This window comes from Miniopterus natalensis, chromosome 7 (genome assembly GCF_054644295.1).
Source record: "Miniopterus natalensis isolate mMinNat1 chromosome 7, mMinNat1.hap1, whole genome shotgun sequence".
NCBI lineage: Eukaryota > Metazoa > Chordata > Mammalia > Chiroptera > Miniopteridae > Miniopterus > Miniopterus natalensis.
The window spans coordinates 4,627,895-4,649,889 of record NC_142087.1 but is presented as its reverse complement, the minus strand read 5'-3'; the positions used below and the strand labels follow the sequence as shown (position 1 = coordinate 4,649,889).

The 21,995-nt window shown below is 45.7% G+C and overlaps 1 protein-coding gene across 2 annotated transcripts in view; it reads right to left on the bottom strand.

Moving 5' to 3' along the window:
- The window catches only part of ELMO2 (engulfment and cell motility 2), a 33,170-nt gene extending 11,590 nt beyond the window's left edge, over positions 1-21,580 (bottom strand). Inside the window, exons 1-11 of one of the 2 annotated variants that reach the window (XM_016204817.2) lie at positions 21,515-21,580; positions 10,860-10,985; positions 10,676-10,716; positions 10,131-10,203; positions 9,705-9,755; positions 7,263-7,444; positions 5,604-5,703; positions 4,371-4,522; positions 3,678-3,756; positions 2,642-2,677; positions 700-750 (exon numbers count right to left, since the gene is read on the bottom strand). In XM_016204817.2, the coding sequence (XP_016060303.1) occupies positions 700-750; positions 2,642-2,677; positions 3,678-3,756; positions 4,371-4,522; positions 5,604-5,703; positions 7,263-7,444; positions 9,705-9,755; positions 10,131-10,203; positions 10,676-10,716; positions 10,860-10,937 (843 nt within the window). In that variant the 5' untranslated portion in view covers positions 10,938-10,985; positions 21,515-21,580. The remainder of the gene's footprint in view (positions 1-699; positions 751-2,641; positions 2,678-3,677; positions 3,757-4,370; positions 4,523-5,603; positions 5,704-7,262; positions 7,445-9,704; positions 9,756-10,130; positions 10,204-10,675; positions 10,717-10,859; positions 10,986-21,514) is intronic. The other variant, XM_016204816.2, reaches the window with a different exon arrangement.
- Positions 21,581-21,995: the final 415 nt, after the last annotated feature.

Genomic DNA, 21,995 nt, shown 5'->3' with positions numbered 1-21,995 from the left:
TCTGGTCTTTGCTACCTCTGCAATTTCACCACACATCTGCTCCTGCTTCACCTCTACCCATCACACACTCCGTCCAGGTTCTGCCCCTGGCCCCGCCTCCTTTTCTTCTTGGTCTGCTTACTTCTCCTCAGCCTCACCTGAGGAGAGTCCTCTAAAGGCTTCCTGATCTCTCCTCCAGCACAGGACTGACTGCCCCTCCTCTGAAATCTCCCAGACCACAAATCTCTATGGAACCTGACCACAGGGTGCTATGACCTCTTGTCTTTCCTATTTGGACCGGAAGTTCTTTGAGAGCAAACCACTGTCTAATTCATCCCTGCTGGCACCCTGCACTCGGGTTTATGACCAGCGTTAGTTCAATGAATCACTTTCCTCTTTTGCTCTATTTTAACACATTCCCCCTAGATAAAAATTTCTGGATTTGCGGGACAACAAACAGTACGGCTAGCCATAGTTCCTCCTTTGAGGCTCTGTAATTCCTGGTGGGCCAGCAGGCCTCCTAGAGAAAACTCTGCTTACAGAGGATTACAAAAAACAGCTTTTCACCTTAACAAGTGTTTAGTTCCTATTGGTACGTTCTAAGTGCCCTCCCCACTCAATAGTAATTTCAATAATAATACAACTATAATATAATAATAGTAATAATTGTTATTAATAGTAACAAAACAATAATAAAATACAGCTTGTTCCCGAACTTACATTTAGGATTATGGATCGGAGGTGCTTCTGTGCAAATGCATTGGCCATATCCTATAGAGGAAAATAAGAAACGTAAGGCAAGGTGGCAGGCACACAGCTGTGACAACTACCGAGAGGAAGATGATGTTACAGCTCTGGGGCTTTTTCTTTCACATTTTTTCCCTTTCAAGCAAAAAGTGGGCAAATGGAAAAAAATCCATGGACCATCACATGTATCTTGTACTCTAACTAAAGTTCCCTCACATTTTGCTTTGTGAGTGCAAAGGAACTCAAATAGGGTTTCCCATCCCAATGGCACAATCGACTGCCCCATCTTCAAAGAGGGACACTTAAGGACAAGACATGGTGTTACAAGGACATTGGGCAATGGACAATGAACAAGGAGCACAGAGCAGCATGATGGTCCCCAAGGCGCATGCACTGGTCACTGTTCCAGGCAGACGCCCAATGCCCTGGCTGGAAGGGACTCCAAACCCAGGAAAGGTCTTTAGCCCTGCACTCCCTCCAGTACCCAGGGCCTCACCCCAGAGGAAGTGGACATGGGCCCCCTGAAACAGTGAGTAGTTCCCACTCACTTCTGACTAGTGTAGAGAACGTGTTGGGTGCTTTGGGGTAATTTTTCATAATAGGGTCACTTTTTAAATTATATTTGGTTCTGATTTTAACAAAAACACTTTATTATTTTAGCACACTCAGCAAAGTATCCTACTTAAATGCATCTTCCAGGGAGCAAAACTTTAAGGGTCCTTTCAGAACCATTACTTTGACCATTCTTATGCAAATCTTCTAAAAATACACTGAATAAATGTCTTTATTTCAGAAGAGACTACAATGATTATAATTTAATCACTGCCAAGGACTTGGCTTCATCAAAAAACCATGATTTATTTTTCTGGGTTGTGACACTGACACCCTAAAGGAGCTATTGAAATGTGAAACTATTTTCCCTAAACAAAATGGTCCCAGATTACCATGCTTTTAATTTCTCTGACAGCTTTTCATAATTCTTCTGTCTCTGTCTTCCAATGTCAGCCATCACTTCTTATAATGTTAATTAGTATGACTTCACTTTCTAAACTGCTGCCTTAATTTCATTTTACAGAGCACTGGAAGGAAGTCCATTGGCCTGAGGGAGCTGTCACACCTCTCCCAAGAAGCAATATCCTCAGAACTGAAAGGCCTTTCTCTCGTTCTCACCTCTGGGTTTCTGGCCATATTCCAAGTGGTTGGTGCTGCCAGGAACATTTAAGTTTTACTATGCATGCCCTGAGCACACACCGATGGGGAGGAGGACGGTGGCCTAGAAACTTCTTTGGTAGCGACAGGAGGTCAGCTTGAGATTAAATCCCGCTGTGGACAACTAACAAAGTGGGTAACAGAGAGTGGTCTACTACTAGAATAAAGGCTTTAGACCAAAAGCTTCTCTGTGGGGCTGACCAGGGGGAAGCACTCATCCTCTTTCAGATCCTTGTAGAACTGACCTTCCTAAGCTCCCTCTAACAAGAAATGAGCATCCAAATTCCCTCTTGTCAACTGTCTAAACCTTTTCAAATGCCCATGGTCTAGTAAGCATCCAAAAAGGCACGGATTTACCTTTACCCTTTGCTATATCAAGTTAGGAGTTGATGCGTCATGGCATCATCTGATGAAATCGACAGGCTATTTCTGAATCTGATCTTCGCTGGCTGAACCACAGACCCACATAAAGGCAAGTTACAAAGGAAAGACTGGGCCATATTCCCCAGGAAAGGCATCGCCTTAATCCAGTATATAAATAATCTGCAGGACATCCTCAAGTGTCCTGACAAATGAGGTTTACAGCCCACAACCTTTTCCTGTATCCTGGAGTTCCCTGAACATCTAGATCAGAGATTCTTGCCCAGGTGCGACCTCCCCAGCTGGATGAGAGCAGGGACCCTTTCCACACAGCAGTGCTACTTACAGTGACAGGCAGGTCTAGAGGATTAAGGTGCTTGTCCTGCTGGCAGAAAGCAAAAAGCACAGAGAGAAGCAGATGGAAGAATGAGCTTTAAGTTTACATTCAAAACAGGACCCGGAAGGAAGAGATTAACGGAGCAAAGCCATACAAGAAAGACAGGACAGACAGAACCACAGGTGCTCCTAAGTCCTCCCACTAGAATCCACCAAGAGCTTGGTACCTGATCCCACATGAATTCAACTTCCTGAGGCCAGGGTACTGACAGACAACTAAAGTCTTTCTTTTGTACACCACTTGGGCTTTTACCAGAGAAACCTAGAAATTGTGGGGTCTTTTAATCTGGCCCTTTCATTTGACAGAAAGATAAACTGAGACCCAAAGAGGTTAAAGCATGCGTCCAGCCATTGGCAGGGAGCATCCTCAGTCTTGAGGCCCTGGACTCTTATGTCAGTGCTTGTTCCCTGCCCAGCTGATTCCTGGTGTCCCCACTTGTAAAATGAGGGGTCTTGTTTGCCTCATGACAGCTTTCTTAAGGCTCTCATTTGTTTCAGTCTCCTTGGACTCAACAGTGATGCCCAGAGGGTCTCCTCTCCCTTCCTGATCCTCAAACCTATGGGTCAACAAACCAAGGCCAAATTAGGCTTGTGGCCTGTTTGTGTAAATAAGGCCTTATTGGAAGACAGCCACACTCATTGGTTAACCTACTATCTGAGGTTGCTTTTGGCTACAATGGCAAGGGTGAAGAGTTACCACATGGACAATGGCCCACAAAGTGAAAAATATTTACTCTCTGACCCTTTAGAGGAACCAGTGTGCAGGCCCTGCTCTGACCTAAGACCCCATCTGGTTTCCCTGCTACTTCTCCACTGGGTCTTTCTTAGCAAAGCCACTCTGATGGGCTCTGACCACAGAGGGACAGGAGGAAGGACTCTTGGGGAAAATGGCTCGGTTTCTGCTTTCTGCACAGCAAAGGATGGGTGGGTGAGAATTCTTCTCTTGGAAGAGCCCAGATGAAAAGCCTGAAAAGGCAGCCACAGACCTGTCGCTTGTCTTCAGGAGCCTTCAGAAAAAGTGCGTTAATCAGGGCAATGGCGTAGGTCTGAATTTCCTGGTTGGAGCTGTGTCAATGGAGAGAGAAGGCAGAGGAGATTAGAAGAGTGACCAGCAAGATGATGCTTAGAGATGGTTCATAAAATCACTCACAGATTGCAATCAAATAATAATTTGGAGTTAAGTCTCAAAAGCCTTTTTAAAAGTGTTCATTCAACAAATGCTAATGAGCTTCTGCTTAAATCAAAGCAGAGCATACAAAAATGATTGGTCCCTGTTCCCAGAGAGCTCAGTTTAAAATGGGAGACAGATAATAAGAAAATAGAGTATTTTATGTAAATATAATTATCATAGGTACAAACAGAGACTGTTTGGCCCATAGAGGGGAAAGCATCTAATTCTGCTGGTACCGTGGTGGTACAGGAAGATTGGGAAAAACTTCACTTTATCGGAAGGGTCAAGGAGAGTTACAGAGAATTTTACACAGGACCATGACATGATCAAGTCTGAGTTATGGGAGGAATCTGGCAGTAGTGTGAAAGAGGTGATGAATGAATGAACAAGCAGACCAGCAGCTTGGAATACAAGCAAAGCAGAAGGAGGACTGGAAGACTTAAGCAGACTAAGAGGGGAGGGGAGGAGAGACGAGGGAAGGGAGGCAGGGTCAGGGTCTCTTACTCACACCTGCAGGTGAGAGATGAGCTGTCCCACAGTGATTTCCTCTGCTATCTTCTGGTACAGACTCTGGCTGTTCAGGACCATGCTCTCCAGGATGGCCAGGGACCTCTGAAGGATGGACACATCCACCATGGACTGGCTCACATACCCTGCAATCTAAAGCCAGAGAGGGGCAAATCAGTTAGGAAGTTGAGGGCCCATGGGAACCAGGGGGCTTAGGTTTCTGCTGCTAGCCCACAAAGGCTCTCTCCTCTCAGGTGTGCTGCCCACATTAGGGCAATTGTCCCGAGGTGGAGAGTGGCATCTGGTTTATGGCTTCCTTGGCCAATATGCCAGGGATTCCCTAGGTGTGAAAAACTCAATTTCAAATTACAGTATCCAGTCAACTGTGTTTCCTCAAAATCTAAGGTCTTAATGCTTCGTTTTCAGAATAAGGGTGCAGGTGTGAAAAAGTTGACTGTAGAAAGCAGAGGATCTTACTGATATTAGGATATCATTTTATCTCCAGTTACTCTTCTCTCCTGACAGGCACTGTGTCCCCATACATGCATAGCACAGCAGAGACTTGGAGAGGTAAAAGGACCTCAAAGTCTTGTCATCTAATCCTTCTCAATCCCCATTATAATATCCTTGACACATGGCCATGTCACTTTTGTCGAAGTAGCTCCAGCAATGGGAGGTTCCCAAAGTCCCAAGCCAATGATAGGTCAGGACATATTATTCACTGGTTTTAGTTCAGTTTTCTGAATTAATCCTGTGCCTTCTTGCAGAAGAAAAGAGGGAAATGAGAAGTCTCCACCCCCACTGTCTGAGTTCGATCTTACAGTCCAAACAGGCTACCTGGCAGATTTGTAAACAGAAAGCAGACTTGTAAATACAAGGAAAATGAATTGAACACTTTCTATCAAAGAGAAGGGAGGGTCAGGAAGCAGGTCAGAAGATTCGAGGATGGTACTGGGTGATGCCGGTGTTCTCCCAAGCCTCACTGACAACCCAACACCACTTGGGCCAGATTCAGCTCGGAGAGCCCAGTTCATCTTCTCAGTGCAGGCACTGAGAGTACAGCAGAGTAAGTCTTTCAGGAGCCACAGGAGGAGCAGAGCTCAAGGATGAAAATCTGGCCTTGGAGATAGAAAGCAACCCTCACCAGAATGTGGTATTGCCGGCATCTCCACCTTAGCCTAGAGAACAACTGATGACTGAGGGAGAAGAGAAGGACAGATGCTAGAGGCCTCACCTGCTTTATGAAGGTGATGGAAACCATGTCCCAGGAGACAATGCCATGGTCCATGAGCTCTAAGAAGGCAGTCAGGGTGAATGCCAGCATCTCACTGTAGCTGAGACATGTACAAAACACACACACAAGAATACAAGATTCAAAACCGGGAACAGGTGTGAAGGCAGCCACAATGGGACGGACTTCAAGGTGAGTACCATACAAGCAATCAGCCGACGCAACTCTGAGTCAGCGCCCACACGCACACTTAGGCAGATGTGGAGCAGATGCTGCTCAGGTGTCTATCACTGAAAATATAAGGGCTGCTGGGAATTCGGCTTTCCTTCTCCATGTCGCCTCATCTCAGGAAAACAGAGTAACATCCATTTCCCAAGAACAAAAAAGAGAGCAGACCTCTGTCAAACCCCAACACTTGGTGGGAGGGACCTACGGAAGCTTATGTACCATGTTCGCTTTTAGGCCTGGAGGCAGCAGAGCACAGCAGAAAGAGTACAAACTTTGGACATGGGTTCAATTCCTGCTCAGCTGTTTCCTAACTGCAAATTTTATCTTTCCGAAGTTTCTTTTCTTCCTCTGTAAAACTGTTAGTCGCACAGCATTAATCTCACAGGGTTGTGGTGGGGACAAGATGACACTGTGTGCAAAGCCTGAGCACCCTACTGGTGGAGGATGAACATGTTCTCTCTCCTTTGTCCCTCTTTATACATTAAATTCTTTATGCTCCTGCAGGGTGCTTTACAATCAACGCACAGTATGCCCACGGACAAAGCATGTTCAGACCCATTCTCATTAACAATGCTTCTCATGACAATGCTGGGAGTATTATCCCCATTTTAAAGAGGAGGAAATGAAAGTCCCTCTAATCCTGTACTCTCGGGAGATTGCAGCACTCCTGGGGGGGTCAGTGCTGATGACAGCGAAAGCTTTAGGAATTCCTAGGACTTAAACAAATACTCATGATTAGTTGCTGGGTTTGGCTGAAAATTTCAATAGCTGATCTACTAGCTGAAAGATTTCTGACTCCCTCTCTGCAGGCTTAGGCTCCACAGGCTCAGAAGGCAAACAGTTTATTCACTGCTGATCACAACAAGGCAGTTTCCCACCATGTTCATCTTGGCACTGGAGTAGTGTAAAGATGTTCGTGGTGTATCACAAAGTTCTGGATCTCCTCCACCCTGTGAAAAGGGGTGGCAGGGAGATGGTGCATGGGCAGCAGGTAACCTGTGGTAAACAGAGAGAGGTGTGTGTGTGGGGAGGGGAGGTGACCAGAGAGGGAGGGAGGCAGGCGGTGGTTAAGAATAGACAGACACCTGTTCTAGTACATAATGGACAGACTGCTCACTAACCTCCATCAGGCCAATCATTTTCCATAAATGTACAGGTTTGTCTTGAGCTGACCTCTCTCTTCCTGAGTTCTGCAGTCCCTATTTTTACTACTCACTTGACAAAGTACTATTTTGTGAGAGCCCAACTAGACTATATGATTTAAGACCACAACAGTGAATTATATCCCTGTGTAGACTCTAGTGCTTAGCACACTGCTCTGTATGCATATGGTGTTCAAAAACCTCATTTGACTCAATGGAAATGAGAATAGGAATGCCCTGCGGAGAGTTGCAAATCTCTGCAAGCCCCAAACAAGACCTCAGTAATACTCACTGGGACAAGAGTTTGGTTCCACTTTCCACGAGCCGCGTCAGCACAATGATGCCATCCATGTTGATGAACTCAGTGGCGAAGGTCACGTCAGCAGAGAGCTTGGCCAGCTCCTTCATGGCATCTAGCCGGGTCTCCATGCTGGATGATTGGGTCCTCTCCATCAGCTGGCGTGCAGCCCGGGACTGTGAAAGCAGGAACAAGATATCTGCCATCTGCTCCTTGCAGCAGGTGACTGCTCTGTGGATAGCTCTGAGGCCCTTTCTGTGAACACCCAAGCCTGAGGCAGAACTAGCTTTTCCACTGCTTAGGAGCTGCTAAATAAATGTTTATGGGATCAAATGGGGAATTACCAGTATGCCAAGACTATACCACTCTGGTCTATGGATTAAAGAAATTCCCACCAAGGGAATACAAGAGAGATCCGTGAGATGATAGTTCACTAACTGTGGCAAGTCACAGAGAAACAGATAACTGGTTCCACATAGGGCAGTTTTCTATTAACTAAAGCTATCAGACAGTGCAAATGGATATCTCTTGAGGTAATGAGCTCTTGGTCACTGGAAGCAATCAAGGAGAATCTAGACAACCATCTGTCAAAGATGCTATAGAAGGGGTGCCTGCACTGGCTGGAGAATTTAAGCTGATGACCTTGAAGGTCCCTTTCAATCTGAAAATGTGGTAAGCCTCACAATTTTTTAAAACTTTCTCTTTAAGTTCACATCATTGTTCCTCAAAGTGATAGTCCTAGGAAAAGTTTAAGAATATCAAGGAGCAGGAAGCAGCTAATTTCAAAATAGCTTTTAGAAGAGTGCCCATCTCATCAAGTGTTTGTCAGGATTAAAGGATACAACATATGTGAAGTATTTAGCAAAATATGGGTGTTCAGGAAATGTTGGCTGTTAATTACTCCAAGCCTCCCTTCTCGCAGATAAGCCAGTCTCTCTTCAAGAAAACAGGTGCCATTATGCCCTTAATTTTCTGGCAGCCCTTCTGCAAATGTACCTAAGCTACCCCCATTATCGACTGTCCTCCACTGGGGCTGAGCAGCCAGGGTGCATCCTTCCACCTAGGCTTTGGGTTTCTCCTGTCCTGACCTAGGAGGGTCCTGTTCCATTCATTGCCCCCTTTCCTACACTGTCAGCCTTCCTCTCATCCATCTTCATAGATTTTCAAGGACACCAAAAAAAATGCAACAGAAGTTAACAACTGTGAAGGGTCAGAGGAGGTGGGAACTGGGTAGATGAGGGAGGGTAGTGGGAGGAAGACCTTTCACTGTATCTTTGTCAAAATTTGTTGACTTTTGAAACGCTTGAATGTTTTATCTCTTTCTAAAGAGCACATCTTTTGGGATCCACATTTCTGAGTTACTACCATCTCCGCCTGTTTCTTTTTATAACCAAGCTTCTTGATACTGTGGTAAACTTGAGGTTCTCACTTTTTCACTTCTCTTTATTCAACCCACGGCAATCTGGCTGTCATCCCACCAAAACAGTTCGCAGGAAGCTCACCAGTGGCAGACTGACTTCCCAGGTCACTGGTGAGCCTTTCTGTTCTCAGTTTACTTTATCTCTCTGCTCCTTGGAGACCACACCTTCCTCCATCAGGACACTCTGCCTGCCCTCAGCTCCTGAGCCATTTCACACTCCTAGTTTTCTTCCTGCCCTTCTGGTTGCTTCCTCAGTTACCTTTAAAGGCTGCTCTTGCAGAAATCAGGGGTCATCCTGGATTCTCCCCTTTCCTTCCACATCCAGTATGTAACTATAGTCATACAATTTACCTCTAAATATTCTTCATGACCATCCTTTCGTCTCCATTGCCATTTGCTTTCACGAGCTGTTAACATTCCTCATTAGTTTCCTAAAGATTCTTCCTGCCACCAATCTTCCTTTCCTTGGCCCATCTTCCACCCTATCACTAAAGTGATCTTTCTAAAATACAAATCTAAACATAATATATCTTTCTGCTCAAAATCTTTCAGTGTTTCCACATTCCCTTCTAGATAAAATCCAAACCCATAAGCAGGCCGTCAGGAACTTCAGTATCTGGCTTCTACCTGGTAGCCACAGGCCCTCAGCCATCCAGTATCCCACCTTCCCCAGACAAAGCATATCTCTATGTTTGGGACACTTTTCATTTTTTGCTTTTTCAACTATTCTTGCTCAGCCTTCGACATCCGAACTATGTGTTCCTTTCTCTGGGAAGCCTCAGGCTGAGTCCCGTGGTCCCTTTTCTGAGTTCCTACAGCTCCCTAAGCAACTTTCCATCAAAACCCTTGAGAAAGCTCATACATTGTATTTGTTTGTTTACTCCCAACCAGGCTGTGAGAGCAAAGAATGACTTGTTCATCTCCACAGTCTTAGTTTCTAGAACAGTCTGGCCCAAGGTAGATATTCGTATATTTTTGTTAAATAAATTAATTTCTAAGGAAAGCAGAGTACCTACCGGGGAGATAGCCAGCTGTAAGATTGTCCCATTCTTAATGTCACTGCGTGTCTGAGGAACAAAGAGAAAAATAAGTAACTGAGATAAAAATATTAAAATTGTGAAGCAAGTTGAATCAACAAGAACTTTCTGTCATTTTTAAAGGAGTTGTAACTGAGACTCTTCAGCCTGGCCCTCTTCCCCTACTGCTTGTTTCCTGGTAAAGAATTTCTAGGGTCCCCTTCAAGTGCCCTGGGCTCTCAGGAAGAAAACCCATGGCATTCCATCCAGTAGCGGAGACCAAGGACTGGTCTCCCTACTCTGCCTGGGAAGCAGTTCTCCTATGAGTAGAAGCTACCTGGATATGAATAAGGCAAACAGCACGGTCTCCTTGGGTGGTTCGCTGCAAAGCAAGGCCTGTATTGATTTGCTTCTCTTGGTGCTGACCTGTTCGGTGATATAGAGCTGGGGCCCGTCTGCATAACGCAAGGTGTAATACTCCGGGTTTGGCAGTGACCACCTGCATAAGAGAAAAACAGAACAGCCAGTTTGGTCACTCCTCTGGACCTATCTAGAAGCTACAGATAAATAATTTCAGTAGAGTTGCTCAAGGGATCAGGTGGCATGCTTGGAAGACTGGGGGACAAAATCAAAGCTTTAGGTTGAGATGTTGAAAAATAACATCCTCAAGATTACAAATAACCTTGTAAGACTGGCACCAGAAAAGGAGGTACATACAATTCAGTGGGGGCCTCATACCCCACCAGGACCTCAGGCAGGGCAGTCCTGGACTTAAAGGAAAAACTAAAGACTGATAGATCTAAGGAACATCCTCATTAGCTATACTTCCTTTGTAAGACAATGATGCACAAAAGCCCCATACTGGGGACCTGACTCTCTGGAGTGCCTTCAGCAGAAGGCCTGTCAAGATCCGGTAGTGCTCCTTTAGTCTTTAGCTTGCCATCATACAAAATAAAGGAGTTTCTACTTACCCATCACAAACTTCCTTGATGATGGATGCCAGGGGCCGTTTCTAAAAGAAAGAGAGAGATCCTTCGACCACATCCTCCTCGTGCCAAGGTTCTGACGAGGGGCTGCAAAGCAGGATCAGCCTGGGGCCTGAGCACGGACTGCATCACTGTTCATGCATCACTGTTTCTCATTTTAGGAGCTTACCTGGTCGATCTCAAGGAGCTGAGCATTAGCACCTGGCCACTCAATGGCCACTTTGACAATATCTGATGGTGGCGGCATTGTTCCCAATGGGCCCTACTTTGCGAAGATGCACACGGACACGGCTGCCTGGGGAGAAAGAATCAGAAAGAAGGAAAAAGTCAGAGTTTGCCTTCATGTCTCCTTTTGGAGAACTAGAAGGCAGTGTCCAAAGGCCGAACACATGGAACTACTTAGTTTGAATTTTTCTAGATCACACCACAATCTCTCCTTGGGCTTTTTGTCTCTTTGGATTAAATCAGCAAGTAGAAATGGGACAAACCTATCTATCAACTGCAGATCAGCTGGTAGTAAGATCTGCCAACGCTGCACTTCAGTTTAAGGGTCAGGAGGAATCTGGCAGAAGAACACATTTACTGTAAATTCCCATCTTGGGACCTTAAAGGGAAAAGCATATGCTCTGAGATGGGTAAGAACAGGCAGAGCCTTTTCTTGGTTGAGCAGTTAGCTGAAGGAGTCAGCCTACTTCTGTTGTGCAGTCAATCTAGGAAGATCCCAGTGTCAGCAGGGCCTGGCCACATGCTCTCTTGCCTCTTCCCTAGTTATTGCTGCCACTCCTTCCCCTTCAAAGGACACAATGTAGAGCTTCCTCTGTGTGGGATGATGCAGAGTTCAGAAAATGGGGAAGAGAACGGGGACAGGAAATGCTATTTTAGTGACTATTGCCAAGGACAAGAGTGCTGAGAGCTCAAGTATAAGGAGGTGAAGATACCCTCACACAACGCCCCCTAGGGAAGGACAAGGCTTTGGAAGTACCTCTGAACCCCTCCCCCACATATCTCCAAAATAAAGGAAAATAAATCATTTTGAACAAGTCTGGAAGATGCATCCATGTGATTGATATCCTAGGCAACTCTGCCAGCTTAGTGGTATTCCAAGCAGTAGCTAAAACATTCTCTCTCCAATGTCTGATGAAGGGAAGTCACTCGACTAAAGGATTATTTCAGGTATATTTACACTCCCTGACTACAGGGTCAGGAGAGGCCTCTCTCTTAATGAAAAAGACCTTCCTCCAGCCCCCTCCAGGTTTAGCCCCTCACCCGCAATCATGCTGGAGACTCCTTCACTGATGGAGACCGCCTGCCTCCCCTGGAACATGCAGCAGAGCTGCTGCTGAGCTGTATAGTTCCTGGATGCTCCCTGTTTTCCAGCCCAAACACAAAGGTCAGTTCTCACAGCATTGTAAGCACAATAAAAGGGGTAAAAGTCCTGTCCCCCACAAATCACAGGTCTCACAATGAGGGAAACTTTCATGACCATGTCCTGATCAAGTGGGCTGCTTCACAAGTCAACGGTAAAAAATACAAGCATTTCCAAAACGTGACAATGTAAAAGAGATAGTTTTAAAGTGTTTTTACTTAGTTTGTTGAGTCCTCCAAGGAGCCTTATAAAGTAGACAGAGTAGGATTATTATCTCCCTGTGAAGATGACAAAATGAAGCTCAGAGTTTGGTTAAGTTGTCCGAGTTCACCCAGCTAATAAGTAGAAAAGGGGACAGAAGTTGGAGCTGACTTCGGCCAATGCTCTGCCCTTTCCCCCTGAGCTAGCATGAATTTCTGTTCATTGCAACTAAATCAAGCCTAAAGGAATAAAGTGGGCTGGCCTGATGGCCCCTAAAGCTTCCACAGCTTCTGCAGCTCCAAGCAGAATTTTTCATGTGTAATTTTTATGTGCCCACACATACAACAAACATCTGAATAGAAACTGGCCCCATAAGAATAACTCCTGGTTGAAATGCTCTGCTCCAGCGATACAGCAAAGCAGGGGTGGTACCAAGAATCTCTGGGTGCTAGGGCAGGCATCCTATCCTATGGGTAAATCTGCCCTAATTAGGGGTATGACTGTCAGTTGTGAGATCATTTAAAAAATTTGGGATATCATTTAATACAATAAAATGCACAGAGCTTATATATATATCTCTATTATATGCATTTCTATTACATATAAGTTTCTATTATATAAATATATTATATGTGTGTGTGTGTATACACACACACACAGTAGAAATACACTCATCTCCCTGTAACCACCACCTAAAACAAGACTTTGAACGTTTTCATTCCTCCAAAAAATTCCCTCCTACATCATTCCAGTCAATCCCCTACCTTCCAGCCCTCCAAGAGGCAACTGAACTGAACAGTATGGCGTCTTAGACCATTTGTTATTTAGTTCAGGTCTCCTTGTTTTTAAAATAAGTAGATCGCATAAGTACAACTGAAAGAGCAGTGGGCTGGGATGACTTTCCTTGCTGAAGCAGCAACTGGATTTATAGTCAAAGGACTCAGGACCTAGACCCAGTTCCCCTACTAAGTGTCTGGGTGATGTGCATATGTCTCTTTTACCCAGGTCTCAGTTTTCTTCTACTGTGAGATATGAGTGTTAAACTAAAGCATGTGTAAGATGTCTTCTAAATCTAAAAGTCTGTGATTCTAAAGTGGAACTTAAAAATCTGAATGTAAATTGCCCATTTCAAAGTCCTCACTGAAAGAAGCTACCCCCTTATTTCGATTGTGCTGCTAAGAAACACATCATACTTCCTGGAACTCCTTTCTGGATACTGTCATTGCAGATAAACAAGCAAAAGCTCATTGGTGTACAGTTCCACTTTACTGTGGCCTCAAATGGCATTTTCTGAGTTGATTGTCTCTTTTTTTTAATCCTCACCTGAGGAAGCTTCTTTTCCCATTGCTTTTCAGAGAGAATGGAAGGGAGAAAGAGAGAGAGAGGGAGAGAGAGAGACATCAACGTGAGAGAGACACACCGATTGGATACCTCCCACATGAACCCTGATAGGGGCCGGGGATTGAGCCTGCCGAGGTATGTGCCCTTGGCCAGAATCGAACCTGGGACCCTTCAGTCAGCAGGCTAATTCTCTAACCACTGAGCCAAATAGGCTAGGGTGATTATCTCTTTCTTTATTAAAGTTAGGCCTGAGTGATTCCCAGCTGTTCCAAAAATTTATACCCATTTTAAATCTTGGAGATTTGCAACCACCAATACTATTCCAGAGACACTAAACCCCATTCTCAGCAACTCTGCCCTTTCTCATAAAGCTTAGGCAGCCCGGTGTGTTCAGTGACTTCTTCCCAACCATGTCACAGCGGATGACACCAAGGTAAACACTCAATTTTAGCTGGACTAATCCAATTCTTGCTCTTGAACTTACAGACACAAGCTAAAAGGGAGTTGGACGGCGACGGGCCCTGGAACAGAAAGGTCTTAGCTTCAGAGCAGGTACCATGGCAAGCTGAGGCCATTCATAAGTCAAAGATATGGAGAAGCAAAAACCAAGAGCCTTGCAGAGGAAGCTGCTCTACAGAAAGAATCCAGAAATGTGTAGACAAGTGGAGGCTAGAAACCAGAAACCACAAAATCCCAGAAAGAGATGGAAGAAGCCACTGCCTGAGGACTTTCCAGATTCCATGGCTACACCTCCTATACTTATGGTACCTGAAATTCCCCTGTATCATGCCAATAAAACTCCTTTAAAGTAAACTAGCCTGCATTTCTGTTCATTGCAGCTAAAAAGCCTAAGACTAAGATTGACCCCCAAGCTTTGAAAAAACTTCTAAAATGGAGGTCTGAACAGACAGCAGCATAACAGGCATAACACGATGCATCAAGCACACTCTTAATTCACACTGGATGAATTAATGAAGAGCAGAACCCACTTAGATAAGTCTGGCTTATTTAAAACAGAGAAGTTATATGGTGAGTTTATAGCAATCATCTGTATAGAATAGTTGTGTATAGATGCCTCTTTATAGCTGATTGCTCACTCTATAGCATTATTATAGCTGATGCTCACAAGAACCCTGAAAATCACCCCCATTTTACAGGCGAGGCAACTGAAGTTCAGATGGGTTGAGAAACCTGTCTTCCATATGCCTCTACCTCAGAACTGGGTCACAAGGCTAGGTTTTAGGACTGTAAAGTTAGTTTTCTTCCCTCTACATAAGAATTCCTTTGATGATGATGATATTAGCTAACAATTACATAGTGCTATGGTACAGTTCTAAGGGCTTTGCAAATATTAATTCATTTAATCCATACAGCGACCCTGTGTGGTATGTTATTACCCTCGTTTACAGATAAGAAAACGGAAGCACAGAAAAATTAAGTTCCATGCTCAGTGTCACACAACTAGGAAGTGGCACAGCTAAAATTTGATCCCAGGCAGACTGGTGTTGTTTGAAAGCCATGTGAGAACAGGTAGCACTGTGCCTGGCCCTTAGCAAGTGCTCAGGGAAGAATTAGGTTTCCTGTACCTGAAGCTAGAGTACACTGAAGCTAAGGGACCCACAAAACAACAGCTCACTATTTTAACAGATAATGGTACTCCTCCACCTAAAATATTCAGTCCTTCACAATCCAGCCAGATCTCCCTGGACTACTTGCTATTTCTATGACACAGGCCATGTTCCTTCATTTCCTCTGTACTTTTGCACATTCTCTTCCTTCCCTTGACTGTCAAAAGAGCTCCTATTCAAGTGTCAAAGCCCAGCTCAAATGTCACTTCCTCTCTGTACCATTCGTAGCTTTCTCTACCTTTCCTTAGCAAAACAAAACAGGATTTACACGCCTCTCTTTTCATTGGCAGCTCCTCCAGGGCAGGTACACCCCTGTGGTCTGATAACCTAGCACAGCACCTGGCATACCATTACAGTTCAGGGAGCACCCGTGTCTGCTCAAATCCACCAGCTCCGACTTCAACACCTATGCACCGGCTGGCTCTAAATGGAAAAGGACTGGCATGAATTGTTTTAGTTGCTGATGTTCCCTTCATGTCCCACCACCTCCCAACTACACAGAATACAGAAATATAAACAATGGATGTTTAAAGTTTTGTTTTCATATCTAATGTTAGAATGAGTTTCACTGGAAAACCAGATTTAGTACCCCTGACTCTAGTTAAAAGAAAGGGGGAAATATCCCTCTGTTTTTCTCCCTGTAGAAACATCAGGAAACAGGAGAACAGAAGTAATAACATTCTCCAGACAACCTTCCCAGGATAAAGGACCTCCTTGTGGGGAACTCTTCCAGCACTTGTTTGCTTACTCTTTTCATTTTCATTTTAGAAAGGAAGTGGGAATTAGGTCGAAGCAATTCAATAACATTGCAAAATTCTCGGGTTTATAAATAGCCTCTTGCTCCACCACTCAGCAATACTATAGAACTCACTAGCAAACGGTCAGGATAAGGGAGCTGTAGCTCCACATCCAGGCCCAGGGAGCAAAGAAGTAAAATGCCCCTTCCAATTACACAACTCTCCATCCCTCACCCTCCCACCCCCTTGGAATTATTATGAATATAAAGATGACTTGGAAACTCAAAATGCCACAAAACAGGAGAGAGGTACACACTGATCTGAAGAAAGTAATTCTATAAGACAGGAGAATTGAAAGCCCAGGTTTTCAAAAGCAAAGCTGGGGCAACAAGAGAAAAATAGTAACATCAGTGTCTCCAACGAAGCATTCTCTAAGTGGCTTCTGGAAGGTGTGCTTATCAAATCAGCAGCATGGAGCTTTCTCAATCAATCACCCATGCAGTGACTCCTTTGTGGAGCTGGATTCTGACAGGGGTTGGAGAGCCCATCTTCAGAAAGGAAGTGAAAAATGAACCCTTCCCATTAGTAAGGAATTCAGAACGAAGAATGCTAGAGGTTTCCAGCTCTCCCCTCCCCCTTTCCTTTAAGGATAGGATTGCCTAGAGCTCTGACTTCTGCCTTTGATTCAGTGAGGGAGGTAGGGGTAAGTTTGGTTTATGTTTCCTGCTGCAGAACAGCCACACCAGGAAGGCAACTAGAGGTCACACCATCATTCTAATCAAGAACACAATCTCAATAGTGAGATCTTCTCATCTGAGAAGTGACTCAACTTCCCTTAGTTCCAACCACTAAATGATGACTAGGCTCTGAGGTAGAGAAGAGGGGAATTCGGTTGGCAGAGGTTCATGTTCTGACATTCACTGCTAGGAACTCTGTGAAGGATCATCATACCAAAGGCAGCTGAGGTTTCTCCTTTTTGTTGAAATTTGTTGGACACAGGACTTATTAAAACATGTGGTTAAAAGCCACTAAGTTAGATAGAGCCAAAGCGTGGTGAGGAAGGGCGTGGGAACAGGGTAACTCTTTGGACGACTTCTGTTTAACACCTACCCTAAGAATCGCCTAGGTCTCCTCTTATCCTGCTTAGAAACCTTCTACAGCGTTCCTATACTTCCAGAATGGAGCTTACACTCTTGAGCAAAGCATTCCCTTACTCCAGTTCCCTATCAAAGGCAGAAGTCAGAGAGGCTTTCAGACTCTCCCTTGTAGATGCTACATCCATCACACCAGGCCACCTCATTCCCTCGAATATCCTCTAAGTCTGGAATTTTGTTTGCCTTCACCATGCTCAGCTGATAACCCCCTACTCATCCTTCAAGGCCCAGCTCAGACAATCACTCTTCTAAGTGGATTTCCTAGCCCTGTCACCCCGTGCCCCCATCTGTGCACCCAGTCTTTTATACATACCTTCACAATCCCACTGACTGCCAATTCTCTACAGGCAGTGTCTTCTCTCACTACTCAAAGTGTGATCTGCACACCAGCAGCATTGGCATTGCCTAGGAGTCCACAGGAATGCAGAATCTGCCTTCAAACAGGTCCCCGGGGGAGGGGTAGCATTCACATGCACCTCAAGGTCTGAGAAGCAGCTCTAACTGAGACCAAGGTTCTCAACTCTGGCTGTGCATCAATGTCCACGCCACAGTCATTGAAACACTCTCCCAGGTGATTCTAATGGGCAGCCAGCATTGGGAGCCACAGCTCCAGACGGTCAGCAATCTGAGGACAGGGACTCATTGAGCCTGTGTCTACTCTCCAAAACTTGAAGCACAGTGCGCGGTACAACACAGCTATGCCCACAGAATTCCACACCAAAAATACCCTCCAGGATGGCCCTAGACCTCACTGCCTTTAAAACAGAATAAAATCATCAATGACAGAAGATTATCCATTGCCTAGAATTTTGTGAATCCCTAACTATAATAATAGAGGAAATGGATTTAGAAGGGGGTCAGTGTTTACAGACACTTGCTTCAGTTTTGGAAATCAAAGGAAACTGAAACTGAGATGAAAAATACAGATGAATTTTAAGAGACTATTTCCCTTCAACAGACAACCATGTTTGCAACTAGGAGGCAGAGCTGTGTAGGGAGTGTGGGGAGCTAAGAGTCCTGGGTTAGGACTGAAATGCAGGCTGTGGGCCTGACTCCTTCAATACCAGCCATAACAACACAGCATTGTTTTTGTAAAATCAGGCCAAGCCCTCTCATTTTATAAATAAGGGAACTCAGGTCTGAAGAAGTTGGCAAGGCCACACTACCAGTTAGGGACAAAAGAAGGCGTAGGCCCTCATTTCTGGGTTAGTTCTCCCCCCTGGAGCACAAGTGACCTGACTGCCTACAAGCACAAGCCTCTCTGGACCTCAGGTCCTAATCTACTAACGGGATTGGACACGGATGTTTTTGAGATCTCTTCCAAACTTGACCTTCTAGTAAGACAGTGTAGCTTAACAAGAGTGTAGCTACGTGTTCTGGAGTGGGACAAACCTGGGTTTCTTTATCTATAAAATTTCCTTATCTATAAAATGGAGATTAGCATCAATCCTACTCTATAAAGTCGTTGGAAACATTAAGTGGGATAATATATGTAAACCATTTAAGCCTAATACCTGACACAGAGTAAGCAGAATTCCAACTGTGTCAACTTAAAGAAGTCACAAAGGCACTGTAACCATGTTTCCCCAGTGTAAAAGAGCCCTATTTGCTAGGCTGAAGTATAATGATGACAAAATGAGAGGACATATGTGAAAGGGAGAAAAATCAATATAAAAGGCAAAGCACTGCTGGTGTTTATTTATTATTATTATTATTATTATTATTAATTTCTTCAAGCAGAATAACCTTGGAGAGTTTTATAATCAGTTCCAGAGTTGTGGCCAATAAAATGGCACATAATAGGTACTCAACAAATCTCTTCTAGTAACTGTCTTCTAAAACCAGCATGTCAAATGGAGTTACAAATTCAAGTGCCTTAATAAGCAGCCAGGCAGGTAAGTAAATAAGTCAAGCAGCATCTATGTAGGGGCTATGGCAAACTGCAAAGTGCCCACCCTGCCTAAAGGAATTAAAATTAAACACTTTCATGCACATTACATAGTGACTTAGATAGCCACTTTGCAGTCTCTGCACACCACTGATTCTGGTTCTTCATCACATACCATGGTGTCTTGCACATCTAATCATTCTGTGATCTGGTCTTGTCTTTCCAAGTACACAATAAGCATCCTGAAGATGAAGACTGTGACTTATACTCCCTGTTCATCCTAAATGGCCTTGAACAGTGCTGGCCTCATGGTAGTAAGGACCTCACTCAGTGAGCAATTATTGAACTGAACAGCCAGACTGTTAACACAAGCTTAGCACTCCCAACACCTTTGAGGTGCTGCAGGGTGTGTACATTTTTCTACCCAGATCTGGGACCGGGCTAAGTTGGTGCAGGCTGTGCTGAGGTATGGTGACTGGGTCAAAGAAGGACTTGCCAGGTTTTTCCTTCAACTGTATCAGATATGCATGTTCCTAGGCAGGTGGTACTGAGGTACCCAGAAAGATTATCTCTGCATGGAACAAGATAGAATATGCAATACACCCAAAGTACCACTGCTTCCAATAAGTTTAGTCCCCACTTCCTGCACCTCCAAACTTCCTAGGCACCTCCTAGAGGCAGCATAGGGTATAGAAAGACTCCATATTACAGATGGGGGGGGGGTGTCCTGTTCCTAATCTTGCCTCTCCTACTCACAAACTCTAGGATGACTGCTGGCAGGCAATATAACTTTTAGGAGCTTCATTATTTTTACTAGTAAAATGCAGATACTAATTACCTTAAAAGACTCTAAAGGGGATAAAATGCCACAGGTATATAAAGCTCCTAGCACTGCACAGCCCAACACAGCAGCTCCTAGCACATGTGGCTACTAAGCATTTGAAATATGGTTACCATGAACTGAGATGGGCTATAAGTGTAAAACACACACTAGATTTCAAAGACTTAATACATACACAAAAATGTGAAGTATCTCATTAATAATGTTTTTATATTGATTACAGGTCAAAATAATATTCGGGAATATATTAGGTTAATTAAATATATGTTACAAAAATGAGTTTCACCTGTTTCTTTTTAATGTGGCTATTAAAGATTTAAAAATATATGTATTGCATTATATTTCTATTGGACAGCACTGCTGTAGCACAGAGCCTGGCACACAAAAAGTATTCCAGTTTTGGTTTCCTTCTCTCATTGGTTGGACCACACCCTTCCTCCTGCCAAAGCCAAGTCCTCCATTCACTTTTGAAATAAATATATACAGTGCCTGGCCCTGTGCAAGATGCTGAAGATACAAGGAGCAAAAGCAGACAGTCTTCTTCCCTGTGGACCTTACTGCCTGGTGGGCTGGACAGACATTAATATTCTCCTAAATTAATGTAAAACTGCAGCTGTGCAAGAGTTGTGAAGAAACACCCAGGGTGATGAAAGAGGGGAATTCGCTTGGTGGGGGAGTGGGGGACCACGGATGCCTCCGGAAGAAGTGATACTTGAATGGAGATTTGAAGGATGAGGAGTTTACTGGACTAAGTCAGGCAGGAAGAGTGGGAGAGGAAGTCTAAAGTAAAGACCCTGAGGAAGGCCAGAGCTTGGCTGGTGGTGTGAGGAAGAGTACTGAGCAAGAGGGATTCACAGGCTGCGAGGAGGGAGAGGTCAGAGGGGCCAGATCTCCAGGGCTTGGGAGAGGATCTGGGGCCGAGGTGGGAAGCCCGCCAGTTTTAAGTAGCGGAGTGTCCGGATCTGATCTGCATTTTGAAAAGATCCCTCTGGCCGTGGTTCGAGGCCCACTGGAGAGCGATCCGAGTGCCCGTGGGCGGGTCAGTACGGGCACTGGAACAGTCCAGACAAGAGGCGAGGGAGGCCTGAACTGCGAGGGAAGCGGAAGATGGAAAGGGGGTGGGATGCGGCCACTGAGCCGCCGGATCGGCGGGGCGCGGTGAGGAGGAGTCTGTGGCTGTGCAGCGGGGCGGCGATGTCAAGAAAGACGCCCGGGCTTCGAACATGTGCCACCCAGCCCCAAACACTCTCTGGGCTCCTGCTGAGCCCTCTCCCACCCGGCCCCTCTCCCAGCTCCCAGCTCCTCGCTCCCGCATCTGCCGTCGCGCCCTGGGCTCCATCCTGCTACCCTCCTCCTCCCTCCGACCCGGCCCCCGCTCCTCAAGGCCTGGCCCGCCCTCCTTCCCACCCAACACTCCTTGCTGGTCAAGTACTCGGTGGCCTCCCGGGCCAGCCGGACCCGGCAGGGTCATCACCCCTGGGGGGCCGCCGAATCCGCGCGGTGCAGCCCAGGCCCGCCCTCCCCAGCCCCTCAGACCCCAGGGCAGAAGCAAGCGGCGGCCCCCGGCCCCCTTCCCAGCCCGACCTCGCTTCTCCTAGCCGCGTCCTTAGGGCCAGGCCCTTCTCCGCAGCCCGCCACGGCCCAGCCCCCGGCGCGCCCCTTACTCACCAGGGCGCGGACCTAGGCCCAGCTCCCGCGCTGGGGTCTCACAGCCGCGGCTCCTCCAGCCTCCTCCCGCCCCGCCTTCCCGGGACCCCGCCCCGCGCAGGCCAACCCGGGCTTCTATTGCTCCGTTTCGCCGTCACGCTGAACCCTCTCCCTTCAATTAGGCCATTTGCCTGTCATTCAAGAAAGGGCGGGCCCAGCTGTCGCGGGAAACGCCGGGGGTCTCGGCCCCTGCAAGCGGAGGCCTCTTAAAGAAACAGGCTGCCTTTCTCCCCCTTGGGTTATGGGGTCGGGGGGAATGGATTTCTCAGCAAATGCAAAAGGCAGCATTTTTTTTTCTTCTTCAAACTTTTCTTTTGGCACAGCCCGGATGTGAAGGAAAAGGCTTTGCTTCCTTGTGACAAATCAGAGGTTTTGAGGGCTAGGCTTGTCCTCTGGTGGCACTCAGACCCATGCCCAGCAGTGGCGATAACTGAGTGGGAGG